The 15,959-nt window shown below is 37.4% G+C and overlaps 1 protein-coding gene across 4 annotated transcripts in view; it reads left to right on the top strand.

The window, feature by feature from the left end:
* Dync2h1 (dynein cytoplasmic 2 heavy chain 1) overlaps window positions 1–15,959 on the top strand; it is a 258,114-nt gene that overhangs the window by 150,234 nt on the left and 91,921 nt on the right. For all 4 annotated transcript variants that reach the window (XM_031344730.1, XM_031344731.1, XM_031344732.1 and 1 more), the window contains 6 exons: window positions 1,147–1,236; window positions 7,832–7,897; window positions 9,148–9,198; window positions 10,468–10,545; window positions 12,358–12,489; window positions 13,429–13,501. In XM_031344730.1, the coding sequence (XP_031200590.1) occupies window positions 1,147–1,236; window positions 7,832–7,897; window positions 9,148–9,198; window positions 10,468–10,545; window positions 12,358–12,489; window positions 13,429–13,501 (490 nt within the window). The remainder of the gene's footprint in view (window positions 1–1,146; window positions 1,237–7,831; window positions 7,898–9,147; window positions 9,199–10,467; window positions 10,546–12,357; window positions 12,490–13,428; window positions 13,502–15,959) is intronic.

Raw genomic sequence — 15,959 nt, 5'->3', positions numbered from 1 at the left:
GGTCTCTGGCCTAAGGCGCCTCTGGGCTGGCTGCTCCAGTCTCAGAAACTCACCCGAGAGAAAATGGCCGTATTTATTCTTTAAATGATCCTCAGTGTAACATGTAGAACTTTTAGCTTGCTTCTTGTTTCTATCCAATCAGCACCCCTTTCTTTATTTAATTTACAGTTGTTTGTCTTGTGTGTTTATGTGTATAAATGTGTGTATGTATGTACATATATATGTATGTGTGTGTGTGTGTGTGTGCATGTGCATGTATGTGTGCACAGGGGCAAGCATGCCTGTGTATTTATAGATTATACTCAGGAGTTCTCTCCTTCCACTGTAAAAGGCTCTTTCACAGCAGCCAGCTTCTTTATGATCTTTATGCTCTTAGTTTTTCTAAATGAATGGAAATAACAATTAATGTAATAGCATTATGACAGTTATATAGAGTAGAATTTCCAAGTTAGTCTGAATACTGGAGGTGTGGGATTTTTGTTCTACCACTTTCAAATTGAATATTCATCCTTATCCCACCTGGCAGGCTTGGTTGTATTGTCAAATTGAGGTGGGAAACAGTGTAACTCTAGTTGCATTGGTAATTAAAATTTAGGTGCTTTAAATATCTTTACCTCATATTGAAATAAGTTGTATTTTTAATGCTGTGATGAACTAGTACTATTGGGAATTTTGTTATTTTCATTATTATTTTTTCCTATTGTAAATTTATTGTAATTTTCATTTATTAAAAGTTCTGATTTTATACACTTAAGAAAATACATTCTATAAAATACCTTATTGAGGTACAAGTTTAATGCACTCAGTTAATTCCTTGGGGTTTGTGGGTAAGATAATTGTTTCAGAACCAGCTTTTAGTCTGAAGATTTTTTTTGTTGTTTTGTTTTTATTTTTATTTTGTTGTTGTTGTTGTTGTTGTTGTTGTTTTTCAAGACAGGGTTTCTCTCTGTAGCTCTGACTGTCCTGGAACAGCAGGCTGGCCTTGGAACTTAGAGATCCATCTGCCTCTGCATCCTAGGTGCTGAGATTAAAGGCATGTGCCCCCACTGCCAGGCCTAGAGAATAATTTTTAAAAGGGGCCCGACTATAAAATATCTGTAAATATTTCTAAAATTTTTAATGGATTTTTCAAATTCTAATCTACAGGATTCTGAAAATACAGAACAAAGAATTCAGTGTCTTGTGAACTCATTGAAACATATGGTTTATGAGTATATATGCCGGTGCCTGTTTAAGGTAAGAAGCATTCATCAGATACAAACTACTCTTCAGTCCTCTGTCTTAGAACAAAGCTCATAGCTGCTTACTTACTCAAAAGGTATTGAAATTGACAGTTGTGATTTTTTTCTAGAATACAATTAATCACTGACTATAACTTCTTATCACATACCAAAATGTAGTAGGGAAGAAAAATACAAGGAGAGGAAAGGGTAGTTGTCACTAGGCTAGCTACAGCTACCTTAGCTCTGAGCAGGTTAACATGCGGAATATTGGCTTCAGTATGCAGTCTGACTTCCTCATCCTCAGGTGTAGTGTCATCTGGAGACATTTCTTTGTTTGCTGATGGTGACGGTTCAATGCCTGTGAGAGTCCTCACCATCCCCTGCCTCTACCAGATGCTAATAACATGTCCTTCTCTTTCTCCTCATTTGTGAAAATCCAGTGTTTCAAAACATCATCTAGTGTCCCCTGGTGTCTGAGTGACTTTTATATTGCTGTGAAGAAACAGCATGTCCAAGGCAACTTCCAAAAGAAAGGATTTTATTGGGGGTTTACAGTTGCAGAGGTTTTGAGTAAGTGGCCATCACGTGGGGAGCGTGGCAGCAAGCAGCAGGCAAGCGTGCTGCAGGGGCAGCAGCTGAGAGCTCACATCAGTCCCCAAGCAGAGGGTAGACAGAGCTAACGGAATGGACGGTGTGGGCTTTTTTTGGGAGCTGCAACGCCCAGCCCCAGTGACACACCTTCATCAACAAGGCCACACCTTCCCAAACAGTTCTAGCTACTGGGGAATCAAGTATTGAAATATATCAGTCTATGGTGGCATGGTCATTCAAACTTCTACAGCTGTGTTACAGTAATTGGTACCCAGTATTGGAATTACAAAGCAAAGACTTACTGGCTTTTGAGTTACAAATTGCAATTTTCTGAAGATGTCTTCCTCTTACAAAGGATCCAGAAGCATGTGCACTGTGACGTTTGACACTTAGACACTTTTTGAATAACAGAACTCACTTCAGACTTTTAAAACCAGTACCGTGGAGTTAGCTCAACATATAAAGAGCTCTCAGAGAGTCAGATACCTGAGTCTGAGGAGTTGTTGCCATAGGACATTTATGTATACTCAGGAAATCCAGAAAACTTCCCTGTGATCATTGAGGCAGAATGAACCCTCAATATACCTATGTGGCATTCTGTACAAATGTCTCCTGAAGTTAGAGTTGATCATTTCTACAGAATTCCACTTTCAGTGGGAATTGTATATTTTCTTTTCAAAGGTCTTGTGGCTAATTATATTTCTAAAACTTCCCTTTTAGCCTTAGCTTTAAGTTGTTTAAGACTGGAAATTATAAGCAATTGACCTCAAAACTACATTGCCCCAGGGTGTTAATCCTATGTATGAGGATGCCCTTTACAGAGGTTCAGTGGTTTGTTCCATCAGCTACAGAGCACATGATCCCTGATATTTGTATAAGTATTATCTTCTCTAATACTAAAAATGTATTACATGATAAAATCGTGGCTCTAGCAGCATGCCTGCCTGCTGCCATGCTCCCTACCATGATGGTCATTTACTCGTATATTCTGGAATTGTAAGTGAAATCTATATGGAACTGGAACAGAACCCACTGAATACTCCTTCCCCTCCTGTTCTTCTTGAACACTAAACTAAGACAGTCTGTGCTCTGTAGTCTGCTTTTCTCCTTATAGCCTCATCTCTAAATGCCTAGAAATAGTTTTTAAAAAGCATTTCTTTACTATATTTTGTCCTGTGTGCCCTATCTTTGCAGTTGGTCTCAAAGATCTTTGCATGACTATAAGTAGTGCACCTCATTCATTTTCATGGTTTTGTGATTATGATGTGTCATATGGGTTTGAATGATTCCTTTCCAAAATGCTGTAAAGCATGAATGTTGCATTTAGAAAATTTTGGCCTTGGGAATATTTGCATATAAATAATGAAGTATCTTGGGGTTGAACCTACATTTTAGTACAAAATTTGTTAATTTTTTCATATTCAAAAGTTACCTATGGCCTGGAAGAAATTTTTACACAATGTTTTTAGTGTGTCTATGCTTTCATTCTGACTTAGCACATGAAGGAGTTCATTGGAGTGTGCGTGGCAATTTTCTACTGTAACATCTGTCAGGATCCAAAGGTTTGACTTGGATATTCAGATTATGTCCTCCTTGATTGACATCTCTGCTATATGACAGCAGGATTAGTACATGTTTTTGGTTGTCATGAATGATGTCAGTGAGTAGTCTGTATAGTGCCTGCTCCCTGTTTACAGATCTAAGGAAGCATCTTGAATCAGTCGATTTCTGGATATACTTGTAATTGTTTTTGTACTTCCTAATTTTTCCTTAATATTATCAAATGTTCTTGTAAAGAAGATTGCTTTCTTATATTTGAACTTGTTAAAGACACCTTTTTATCTGTGCTTATCAATCTGGGACACATGCACATATATATACATGCTCGCACGTATACATGCACACACACTCTCATGCCATGTGGGCCCATACAACAGAAGACATGAAGTTGGGAAGGATATATGTTGAAGGAGCAGGGAATTGCTGGGAGGGAGTTAAAGGTGGATGAGATCAAGGTATGTATATGAAGTTTTTTTTTTTTAAATATTTAAGTTATATATATTTTGTAACAAGGAAATATAACATTTGAATGTCTCAGAATTAGGTTTCTAGACTTCAAATTACATTGTTTTGATACATCTATGTCTTAAAATCATTTGGAAGATATTAAATTTTTTTGTATATGAAGTTTTTAAGGAAAACTTACTTGAAAATTAAAGATAATATAAGCATTCACTTAATTCACTCCACAGATTATTAGCTTTTATCATTGCTTTCAACTTGTATCCTTGTATTTCAGTCTACAATTCTTATTTGTAGTAATATAGGCTCTTTGCTGTGTTAATGCCATATTTTATAATATAATTGGCAAAGGGTCACTTTTAGCAACAAGATAATTGATTGATTCAGTAGACTATATCGAAACTTGCTTCTTTGAAGTCACTTTACCCTTTAAAAATATTTTCAGGTTGTACTAAACAGCTTTTGGTCATAATAGGAGAGAAGTTGAGAAGCCACACTCAATATTTTAGTGTACAGTTGGAGTCTTTCATTTTCTACCTTGAGTACTTATCTGTTTTGAGTAATTGGCAAGTCATAAAAGTGTCACCATGATCTACAATTTCTGACATATGTTCTTAATTAATAAAATGTCTGTCTTTTAAAACTTGTTTCTGCTACTATAGAGTATGTTTCAGGTTTCCATAGTGTCTGAGTAATGATGAATATTGGGAAAATACATCTCTCATAACCTATGAGACAGACCTCTCAGAACGTAGGCTGAAGCACTAGTGAGGGTAGAAGTGCTCTCATAGCCTTGTGAAAGTTCTCTGGGTTTGCAGCCATCAGCAGCGTATCACTCATGCAGTTCCACTGTCATTTTGGTGACAGCATTGTGGTCACAGTGGACTCCAGACATAAGATGTACTATTCAGGTATTCAGGTAACATCAAACTGAATGCAAGTAGACTTGGAACAGAAAATGACTGACTGTTAATAAACTGTACCAGTTAGGAAAAGCTGCTTAGCCATTTCTGCTTTGCCATTTCCTTTCTTCAGAATCAGAGCACTTACTTCAGTACTTATGGAAACTATAATTACATATGTGGTCTCCTCAAACTTATACTACATAAAAGTAATGCATGTGCTTTTACTATTTTCCTCCCCCAGTCAATCTTTTGGGATAAAAGAAAATGTCTTTGTAGGTTTCTACTTTGATGAGAGAATATGAGAAAGAGGGTTGGGGATTTCCCCAGCGTTAAGAAAGTGCTATGGGACAGGAGCACTGGGAGAAGTGCTGGGAGGAGCACTTAGCAAGCATTGTGGGGAGCACTGTAGAGGAACGTTAGGGGGCATGGATGCTTTTGGGGAAGCTCTGGGAGGAGCTGGGGGAAGCACTAGGGGAAGCATTGGGGACACTGGGAGGAGCATAGTGGATATTAGGAGTAGCTTCTGCAGGAATACTGGGGGAGGACTGAGAAGAGCTCTGAGAGGACCATGGGAGAGTTCTGAGGAGTATTAGAAGGAGCTGTGGGAGAAGCACTAGGGGAAATCTCTGGGAGGAGTACTTGGAAGCAGTAAGAGGAGCTGGCGAACTAGGGAGCATCAGGGAGATGCACTGGGGGCAGTTATGGGAAGAGCTCTGAGAGGACTCTGGAAGGAGTTGTCTAAGGAACTATGGCAAAAGTACTGGGAGAAGCACTGAGGGGAACTCTAGGAGGAGCACTGAGGTGAGCTCTGGGAGGATAGGTCCCTAGGCTTCCTCTTCCTCATGGAGTGCTATTGTCAAAGATATCAGATCTAAAAAGAACATAGAAAGAATTTTTCTTCCTGTCATATTTTCTGTATAGTTTACCTTGCCTTCCTTTCTAGGAATTTTTTCACTGAATAAAAATCAGGTGGATACTGTTTTTAAATAAACTATTACAAATACCTCATGATTGTAAACTAATGACTTGATACTCTTGTATTAAGAACATAGCTGTTGCTGGGCAGTAGTGGTGCATGCCTTTAATCCTAGCACTTGGGAGGCAGAGGCAGGCAGATTTCTGAGTTTGAGGCCAGCCTGGTCAACGGAATGAGTTCAGGACAGCCAGGGCTACACAGAGAAACCCTGTCTCGGAAAAACAAAAAACAAAAAACAAACAAACAAACAAACAAACAAAAAAACCCATAGCTGTTCTCTGGATGAGGGTATAGGAATTTTTTATCTGTATCCACTGAAGTGAGTCTGAATAATTTAGGCCATTTTCTTCTATGTAATGATTTTTGAGCTTTCCATGCTGCATCCCCCAATCTCTTTTTCTCACAGTATCATAAATGTGTATAATGATGTCTATTAAAATGCATGATGTGCCTGCAGACGCAAATCGGGAGCTTGGGTTCTATGTTTCCTCAACTCTTCTGCCATGGAATGAGCTTTCTTCCTCAGGTGCCAGGAGCTCAGTGCTTCTCAGTGAACAGATTTAAAAGGACTGACCTCTGCAGAATAGACTTACATTTGCTAACTTGCAGATTTTACTGTTTCTTGAGAATTATAGAATTAGAAGAACAGTTTTGGCATACATTTCCGTTTCAGTGTCACTCAATTTACCATCAGTGTACTGTGATGTCAGAGTGTTATTACCTGTTAGTTGTGGTAGGTCTGCACTTTGCATATGTTCAATACCTACAATAGGATAGTTGAATTATGCAGAGCAGGAGGCTGAGAAATTTACAATGGACTTTTCTTCACTTGGATGTAGAGTGTGTTGAAGTTAGGATTCAAAGCATTCTACTTGATGCTTAAGATGATTTGCCAGTAGACTTACTACCTGTGAAACAAATACTCAGTACAAACATGAACTTGTTCCATAACATTCATAAAGACGCACACTATGTGAAACCTAATCCATTGGGCTCTTCTAATTATTTACTGAAGTATTGTATGTGATTGAATGGGATGCGGTGGACTGAAAACCATGAAGTGTCCTACTCATCCTTCGTTTATCTTCTTCCTTCAACCAGTGAATCATATAGGGAATCCACTGGGGTTTTGTATGTACTAGAATAGTTCCTAATAGAACCCAAACATACTGAGATAAATTGACATTTAACTGAAATGATGGATTCTGATATAAGTAATAAATAAATGAGAGATATTAGAAGTCTAAAATATTTGCTCAATTTTGGATGATGAAGTTTTAAAAAGCCAAGACATTCTTTAGTTTGATTCATTCATCTAATCTTCCTTGAATTTGTTTGGGAATAATGTGCTACATGCTGCACTCATGCTTTCTGTCCCTCCATACATTGTGGGTTTGTTTCACTCTTGAATCACAGTTCTTCCTTATGACATCCTTGGGAAATATTGTAGCAGAGGGATTTATTACTAAACTGGACAACCATAAGAATGTCAAAGGATGCTTTCCTCAGCTGTTTCCACCTTTGAAAATGATGGCAGAAGATTGTAGTTGGCCTGGCTTAGAGCATGTGTGAACCTTGCATCAGGATGTGTGACATGTCATTCTATGGTTTTCCCTAAAGTCAGAGGAGGGGCACTGTAACCAAAGACCAAGAAGGGGGCTGAGCTCCTCACTCCTCCTGACCATGGTTTCCAGCCTGGGTTAGAGGATGCTTTGCTCAGTAATTATTACTGTTAGCTTACAGATCCCAGGGGGTAATTACAGGCTCATAGAATGGCAGAGGCTTCCTTCTCTTCTGTAGTGTGATGAGACTGCAGTGTTCTCTCTTAGTGCAAAGGGAAAAACGAGTAGATAAATAAGTAATGCTCTGATTTGTATGTGTATAGATAGGTATCTGTTATAAGCGATAACAGTGATAAAGATGACAAGGTTATGTATTTATTTGTTGCTTTGTTAATGCCATGTTAATTTATGCTCTTAATCAAGAGTCAGTTGAGTGTATGTGGATAGTACCTGAAGTTACTTGTTATTACTGATGGAAAATAAGACAATACAGAACCAAACTTTAAGGACAAGTTACAAGACAGCCGAGTATAACCCTGTTCCTCTTTGCAGGCTGACCAGTTGATGTTTGCTTTGCATTTTGTTCGAGGCATGCATCCTGAACTTTTTCATGAAAATGTGAGTAGTATTGAAGGAAGGAAATCCTGGAGCTATGGAGAGATTCAATAACAGATAGGGTTTTTCTTAGGGTACAGATGACTTTAGGCTATAAGTTGTATACAATTTTTCTAATATTTTCTAAGTGATTCGTGTGACATGTTTTACAGTTCTTTTTCCTGATGTATGCCCAGGATTGTGGGTTACAGAAGGAAAGGAATCTAAGTAGCTTAGCAGGGCATTTTGGTTACTATGAACCAGGCCCACTTACTAAGGGTGGCAGAAGGGTCAGCCTCCTGACTACTGTTCTAAGCAGTACAACAGAGACAGAGGAATATGTGGTAATATGGGTACACAGCTATGTTATCTATCCCTACTGCTTACCCTCTAAGAGTCAGCATAGAAAGTAGGAGGGATTAGGGAGTTGTACAGTTATCACAAACTTTTTGGAGCCCTTTGGGTCATACTGTGTTCTTTGTCCGGGATCTTTTCTTCTGGTCTGTCATATAACCACATTTAATACTTAATGATTTTCACTGAGCTAGAACTAAATTAATCTGTTGTGTTTACTCTGGGAGAAAGATTCATGTTTGTTTTTCTTGGTAATTATTGTTTGAATATCATAGAATACTTGAGTAACAAGGGTGCTAAGAGAATGCTAACTCAGCCTCCTCCATCTAACTCTGCTTGGTCAGATCATAATCATGTTGTAGTTTTTCATTTCAGAGAGTTAAAGAACACAGACCAGTTACAGCTCTTCCTGTGTTCTTTCTTATTTTCTAATTCTACTTGCTGTATTTATTTTCTCCTGAATTTATTAACATGGTTCTAATAATTTTTATTAACTTATCTTTCATACAATTTTTAAAACTGAGATCAATATGTTTTTAGATCTAATATGCCCTTTTGTGCCTTCCTGGAATACTTTTCTTAATTTGACCCAGTACAAACAAGTTTTAACTTTGATGGACTTCACTCCATATGTGTTAGTGCGTAGTAGATCGTAAAAGAACAACATTTAAGTGACTAGATGAAAAGTATGCATTCATAGTATACATAAATTTCTGTCCCAGTACGATTACCCAGGTAGGTTTCATGCATAGTTTGTACTGGCACATGATGCCCTAATGCTGGCCTGTGTAAAGAAAGGTAGATGCTCTCCCAAGTTCTGGGGAAACTTCACTGTAAGCTGTCCTATAGGAAATTTAAGATAATGCTATTGGCTGGTTGTGTTCTCATATTGTTTGTGACCCTCATGTTTTGTTTACTAGGAATGGGATACATTCACAGGTGTGGTTGTTGGAGACATGCTGCGCAAAGCTGTGAGTTAAAATCTGATTTCTCTCCTAAGGGAAAAATTTCTGCCCTTTGGTCTTATGAAATATAATTATGCCACAGGAGTTTAAAATTACTGTTGAAATTATACTTTTATTAGAATATGTCCTATACTGACTTGTGCTTCTTTACTATGAAATAGGCTTAATGTATTTTTAGACCTTGAAAACTTAACATTGTTGGAGAAAAGTATTAAATATTAAGAAATGAACATTGCTTTTTTTCATAGAATTTTTATTTTTTTAAATGTTATAGTCTTTAGGAAAATTAATTCTTATACAACTGAAACTTAAAAATTATTTGTCAAAATTTTAAAAATCCTTTGAAACTACATCTTTTTAAATTAATTTTGGTTTTGCCCAGTTAATACATAATATTTTTTAAACTGATGTACTGAACATCCACCACCACCTTTGTCATTGTAGGGTCTCTGCACCCTCCATAGCCAGCACCCAAGTAGCATCCACTGGAGGCAAAAAGGCAGTTCCATTCAACATGACTTACTAGCTGCTGTTGGCTCACACTTTGGGAGTCTGACCCTGGGTTTATTTTAGGCATATTTAATCACAGCACAATTTGGCAAAAGCTTTTCCAGTAATATTTAACTCAATCCTGTGGGTATAATAAAGCATGCATAAATCTCCTTAAGGAACAGAATAACACTATAAAGATCAGACTTGACTACATTGAAACTCTGTAAAGTGCATGTGACAACTTCTATAAAGATGGCTTCCATACATGGACTGAGAAAAGAAGCTATGCTAGAGGTTTGGAGGAGAATCTAGCAACAGAGGTAGCACAAAGGTCACCAGGCTACAATGCAGCTTCCTGGGCACATAACAAACTGTGCATTCCTACCCCTAAAGGAACAACCCTGTAACCTAACAATCCAGGTTTCCCTATTGCTCATCTGTGAGTGCAAAGATCTCTGTGCTTCCTACAGGTCGTGTTCTAAATGCAAGGTGTAGTTAAGCACAGTGTAGCTTTATGATGATTTCCAGTGACATTTTAAGTTTTCCTTGTTTCATGGATAGTTAAGCACAATAAAAATGAATGCTTTATTTTATCTCAGTGGGTGTCTCTCTATTATTACATAGAATTCAATCATGGTGTCTTATTAAAATATAAAGAAGTAGTATGTAGAATGTCTTGTTTTCAAAATTGTGTTGATAAAAATAGCTAGTCAGTCCCTTTTTATAAAATTTAAAGTTTACCAAGTAAATTTTACCAATTAAGGAAAATTGCTTTTACTGAAGGACTCCCAACAACGAATTCGTGATCAGCTTCCATCTTGGATAGATCAGGAAAGGAGCTGGGCAGTGGCAACATTGAAGGTATTTTTCCCTTTTTTAAAAAAAATAATTTTTAAAAATAGTTTGTGTGTATCTATTTGTATATTGTATGTTTTTACACAATGTGTACTGGTACATGTGGAGGTCAGAAGTCAGGGTTGAATATGTTAATTTATTGCTTTCTATCTTCTTTTTGTGTGGTTGGTTTATTTGTATTCCAGCCACTGCTCCCCTCTGGTTCCCCCTCCCTCAGTTCCTTATCCCACTCCTTTTCCTTCTTGTTCCAAGAGAGTGTTGCCCCCCCCACACACACATGCACACAAACACATACACACACATACACACCAGGCCTCCTCACTCTCTGGGGCCTCATGTCTCTTGAGAATGAGGCACATCTCCCACTGAGGCCAGACCAAGCAGTCCTCTGCTATATATGTACCAGGGGCCTCGGACCAGCCTGTATATGCTGCCTAGTTGGTGGCTCAGTCTCTGGGAGCTCACTGGGGTCTGGGATAGTTGAGACTGCTGGTCTTCGTATGGGATCACCCTCCCCTTCAGTTTCTTTTTTGTTTAACATCAAAGGAATGACAAATGTGTATCTTACATACTAAGAAACTCTTCCATGAACAACTTCACATTGTTAAGAACATACCAGAAACTTGCTTTTTGATAGGTTAGTCCCTTACAAGATCCACAATCCTGGTTATTTGATTTGATGTCTAAAACATAGCCAGAGGACACTGTAACTATGCCACATAGGCCACCCCAGAGGGTTGACTGATAATGGGACAGTTTGGTAGTGATGGGACTTACATGCTAGCTGTTACTGAAGTTAATAAACACCATCAGATAATATTCCAAGTTTAACATTTATTAAAACTAGTTAAGTTAGATGTGAATTGTTACATTTTGTTTCTTCTTTCAGGTAGGTTACATAGTGACATATGACCAGTGAAGAGGATTATTTAGATATGAGTATAAATGGTAAATAGAGTATCCTTACATTCTTGATACATAATTCTATGCATGAAGTTTCTACACTTACAGAAACAGGTCTTCCATTGTTTTAAAAGAAAGCATAGTTCTATACAGATTTATACTTCATGATACTCTTCATGTTCATATCATAGTCATAATACTGGTCATATTGTTCATGATGGAAAAAGTTGGGGAATAGGTAACATTGAGATAGAGGAAATGGATATATTTGGATACATTTCTTAGAGGTGATATTGTTTAAGGCAAAAACTAAATAGGTTTTCTGGATGTTAAGTCCCCAAGAGCTAATTGCAGCTAAAGAAGTGAAGAACTCTGGTTCAACTTACTTTGCATGTTTCTTAGTGAATGTGATCAAAGGTAAGCAGGAGGGACTGGGTGAGAGAGTAATGGTAGGGATGCTTGGTAAAGCTGCTGTAGAAGTGTCTTGATAAAACTTATAAAGAAAATCTTGGGGCCTAAGGTTGAAACTGAAACCAACTATGAGGCCCTCAGTAGCACCATAGCAAAATTTGGCCGGAAAGAGCATCCTTGTTGCTAGAGAGAATTCTGTAATTTAACATGTGCTCAGTTGTACAGTTCCTAGGACTTGCCCCTGGTTTTGATGATGGTGGACATAGCTAGGTACAATGTCTTTGTGTATGGAAAATATTTCTTTTGACTATTGCTCAATATAATACTACCTTAGGAGTGCTTTACTGGCTCTAATCTGGATGAGTTCACCTTACTGACCTATGAAGATGAGACACGCCATCTCAGAATAGGAGACAAGTACTAAGCATCTATAGTATCAGTGTGCTTTTCTCTTGGAGTTCTTGTCACATAGTTGTAGCTCCTAACATCTAATTTCTGTTTTAGATCTCTCTCCCTGGTCTCTACCAGATGCTCTGCTTTGAAGACGGGGCACTTTGGCGTACTTACTATCATCACTCAATGTGTGAACAGGAGTTTCCATCAATTCTTGCAAAGAAGGTTTCCTTATTTCAGCAGGTAAAATTTAATGTTATCCAAGTGCAGAACAAAATCATACTGTGAATTTCTCTTGTCCTTGAGATGCTGTTTAAGTAAAAACTTTGCTTTCAGCATACTGTGTAACTTTCATCCACATGCATGAGGGAAGGTTTTCTGCATAGGCCACCTTATCCAGAAAGAGCCCAGGGAACTTTCCTGTGTGGGTATTACCCTGTAGCTCTTGTCCTCTGCCTCTGGTCCAAGTAAGATCCTTCAATAGGTAAAGAGGTCTTTTTTTTTTAAAAGGAACTAAATTATAAATTGTATAGAATCTTCATTCACTTATTTTATCTAAGTTGTATCTAAGGAGAGAATTTAATGTGAAGAAAAGAGGTGGTGAGATCTCTTGGTGGCTACGTTTAACTTGAGCTGGGCAAATGGCTTTGGCAACTGGTGCCCTGGGAAATAGCCCTCTTCTCCAAGCTGTCCATTATGGGAGCTAATTCATTCTGCTTTTGTGTGTGTGTGTGTGTGTGTGTGTGTGTGTGTGTGTGCAGTGAGTGCAATCTCAGCAGATGTGTTTAAACCAAACAACAAACCATCTAAAAATGAACATTTACACATCAAAGCAATACTATTGATATACAGGACTCAGCAGAAAATAGGATGCAGGTGTCAAGCAGGCAACTGCCAGATGCTAACCGTTTACCCTGCCGTCTCCACAGACTATTGGGCCCTTCATGGGATCTTGAAGACATATCTCATTTACCGTCTGTTTCCTTTACATAACAGCTTTAAGAAATTTTTGACACAAAGGGAAGTCTTAGTTAATACCTGTTGTGACAGTTTCAAGCTGGTAAATACTATGCAACAGTGCTTACTCATGTATTTCTATAAACATCAATAGTAATCATTGATGGTTGTTTAATTAATGCTGTTGAGAAATATCTATTTATAAAATTCTCCATTTTGTTTTAGGTTCTTGTAGTTCAGGCTCTGCGGCCAGATAGACTGCAGAGTGCCATGGCTCTGTTTGCCTGCAAGGCTCTGGGTAAATATAGCCCTTTTCATAGTCTAACCTTTGACCTGATGACTTTGTTTGAACTTACATTTCATTTTTTGCTAACCTTAGTCAAAGTGCTTTAGTGTTTTTCATTATTTGTTTTTATGCTGCAAGTGACTTATAATCTCCACTTAGCGAGAATATACTTCTCCCTGTTGGACATAACTATACTCAGTGTTTACTTAAATTTAATACATAATTGACATAATGTGGTAAAAATACTGAGCTTTTAAACATTCTTTTCTTGTGGAAGTATTTTTTCCTTTTTATTTGTTATAAGGGTTACAGAGAATGCATTCAGATATTAATGGAAAACTTGTTCTTTATAGATACTACCTTAGGCTCAAATGGAAACATTTTACAATGACAATGAAATATTATAACCTTCAGCAATATAGCCTTCAAAATTAGTATTTTTAAAAGCATATCTAAAACAAAATATTGTCAATTTGCTTACTTTTCAGATTGTCATAATTTTTTCAGCTTTTCGGGGAGCATAGTCCAAAAGTTTTTTAAAAAATCACTGCAGAAATTGCCTTTCTGTGGGAAAATTTAGTAAAAACTGTGAAGTATGAAAACAGCTGAGTGTCATGGTACACACCTGATTCCTTGCCCTAGGAGCTGGGATTCTAAGCTCCTGTTACTGAGCGCTTGTCTGTTGTTTTCTATGAATGCCTAATAGACAGCATCAGTTTAGTTCAGTTGAGAAATCTTATTTTTCTATCCAAGCATCTAATCGACTGCTCAGATTAAAAATTCCAAAATTTACATCTCTTATTGTATTTCCCTTACAGTTTACTTGCAGATGTTTTAAACTCTTAAATCCAAAACTTATTCTGAGGTTATTCACTTTACGACTACAACTTAAGTAAATTGTCACCCTAATCTGTCACCTTAGCTGTTCCATAGTATTTCAGAGTCTACTTGTCTTGTACCTACCACCTGTCCCTTTTCTGAAGTCACTGTGGTATGAATGAGGTGGCAGCTTTGTCTGTCCTCTTCACAGCTTCAGTTGTTCCCACAGCAGCTAGAGTATCCTGGACATATTAAACCATTGGACTTTTCTTGTGAAAACCTCTGGTGACATCTCACTTCCCAAGCATCCTTAATATATTACGTGGTCCTTTCTGCCCTCCCTTCAGATGTCATTGATCTCTCACTCACATTCTTGTCTAACAGTTGACATCCATCCTTGTGCACAGATGTAGTCTGTCCATCCTTGTGCACAGGTGTGGTGTTTTTTTGTCCATCCTTGTGCACAGGTGTGGCTCTGGTATCCCCAGACCTTTGTAGCCACTGTTCTAGCCAATTACCACCCCAACCCCCTTATTACTTTACTTGATTGTTCCATGAAGATTTCTCTCATCATTTTAGAAATAGCATCTTACTGTCTTGTCTTTCTTTAACATACTGTTTCTTCTGGAACTGTGTTAACATCTGGCATTTTGTTATTTGCTTATTAATTACTCATTCTTCCAGCTACAACATATGCCCCAGAAAGTACAAGCTTTGTTTAATTAATTTTAAATTGTTAATTAACTATACAATTTTAAGGGGTAATAATAAAATTTGTACTTGTGGTAATGAACTAAGAAATGTATTTGTCTAGAGTGGGGATGCAGCTAAGTTGAGACAGAGCTTTCCAAGCACATATAAAGTTCCAGGTCTCATCACCAGTCCAGGTGTTGTGTGAATATCTGTAATATCTGTAATCCTAGCAATAGGATGATGGAGACAGGAGGATCAAAAATTTATTTTAACAATTTCATTTATGTATTCATAAACTCAAACAAATTTTCTAGGACAACTGTATTAAATATACTCTTATTTAATAAAATAACCTTAAAAATATCCACAATCTTGACTGACTTGTCAACTAAAATCTCTGTACTTAATTTAAGAAATAATTTAGTTTATGGAACAGAAGCATATGCAAAGATACCCTGTACAACTCTTGATAGTGTATAAAAACTAGGGGGGAAAATACGTCTTTAAAATAGTTATCTGGATGAGAATTTCTAATAGCTTTAAAAAGGAATTTAAGTTATAAAAATGTTATAAAAATATAAAAGACAAATTACTGGGAGGAAAAAAGCCCTCATTCTTGGATAGGATAGGCAAGAAAATTCCACACTGTAAAGTGTGCACATCTGTGTGCATCAAAATTAGAAAGGTACTGGTAGACAGTTGATGGTAGAATGACAGGTGCTTTATTGTTATTATTGTTATCATCACCATCACCATCATCATCATTATTCCTTTTCTACCCTCCAGCACTTTCCCTTTCTCAAGCCCCGTCTTTGTTCCCTCCACTCTCAAGTTCATAGCCTTTTGTTCTTTGATTATTATTATTACATGTGTATATTTTCAGTGACATATATACATACATACATTCTTTTTTTTTCTTTTTTTTCGAGACAGGGTTTCTCTGTGTAGCCTTGGCTGT

This window comes from Mastomys coucha, unplaced genomic scaffold (genome assembly GCF_008632895.1).
Source record: "Mastomys coucha isolate ucsf_1 unplaced genomic scaffold, UCSF_Mcou_1 pScaffold23, whole genome shotgun sequence".
In the NCBI taxonomy this organism is placed as follows: Eukaryota; Metazoa; Chordata; class Mammalia; order Rodentia; family Muridae; genus Mastomys; species Mastomys coucha.
Note: the sequence above shows the minus strand (reverse complement) of the source record. Positions and strands in the feature narration are given on the sequence as shown.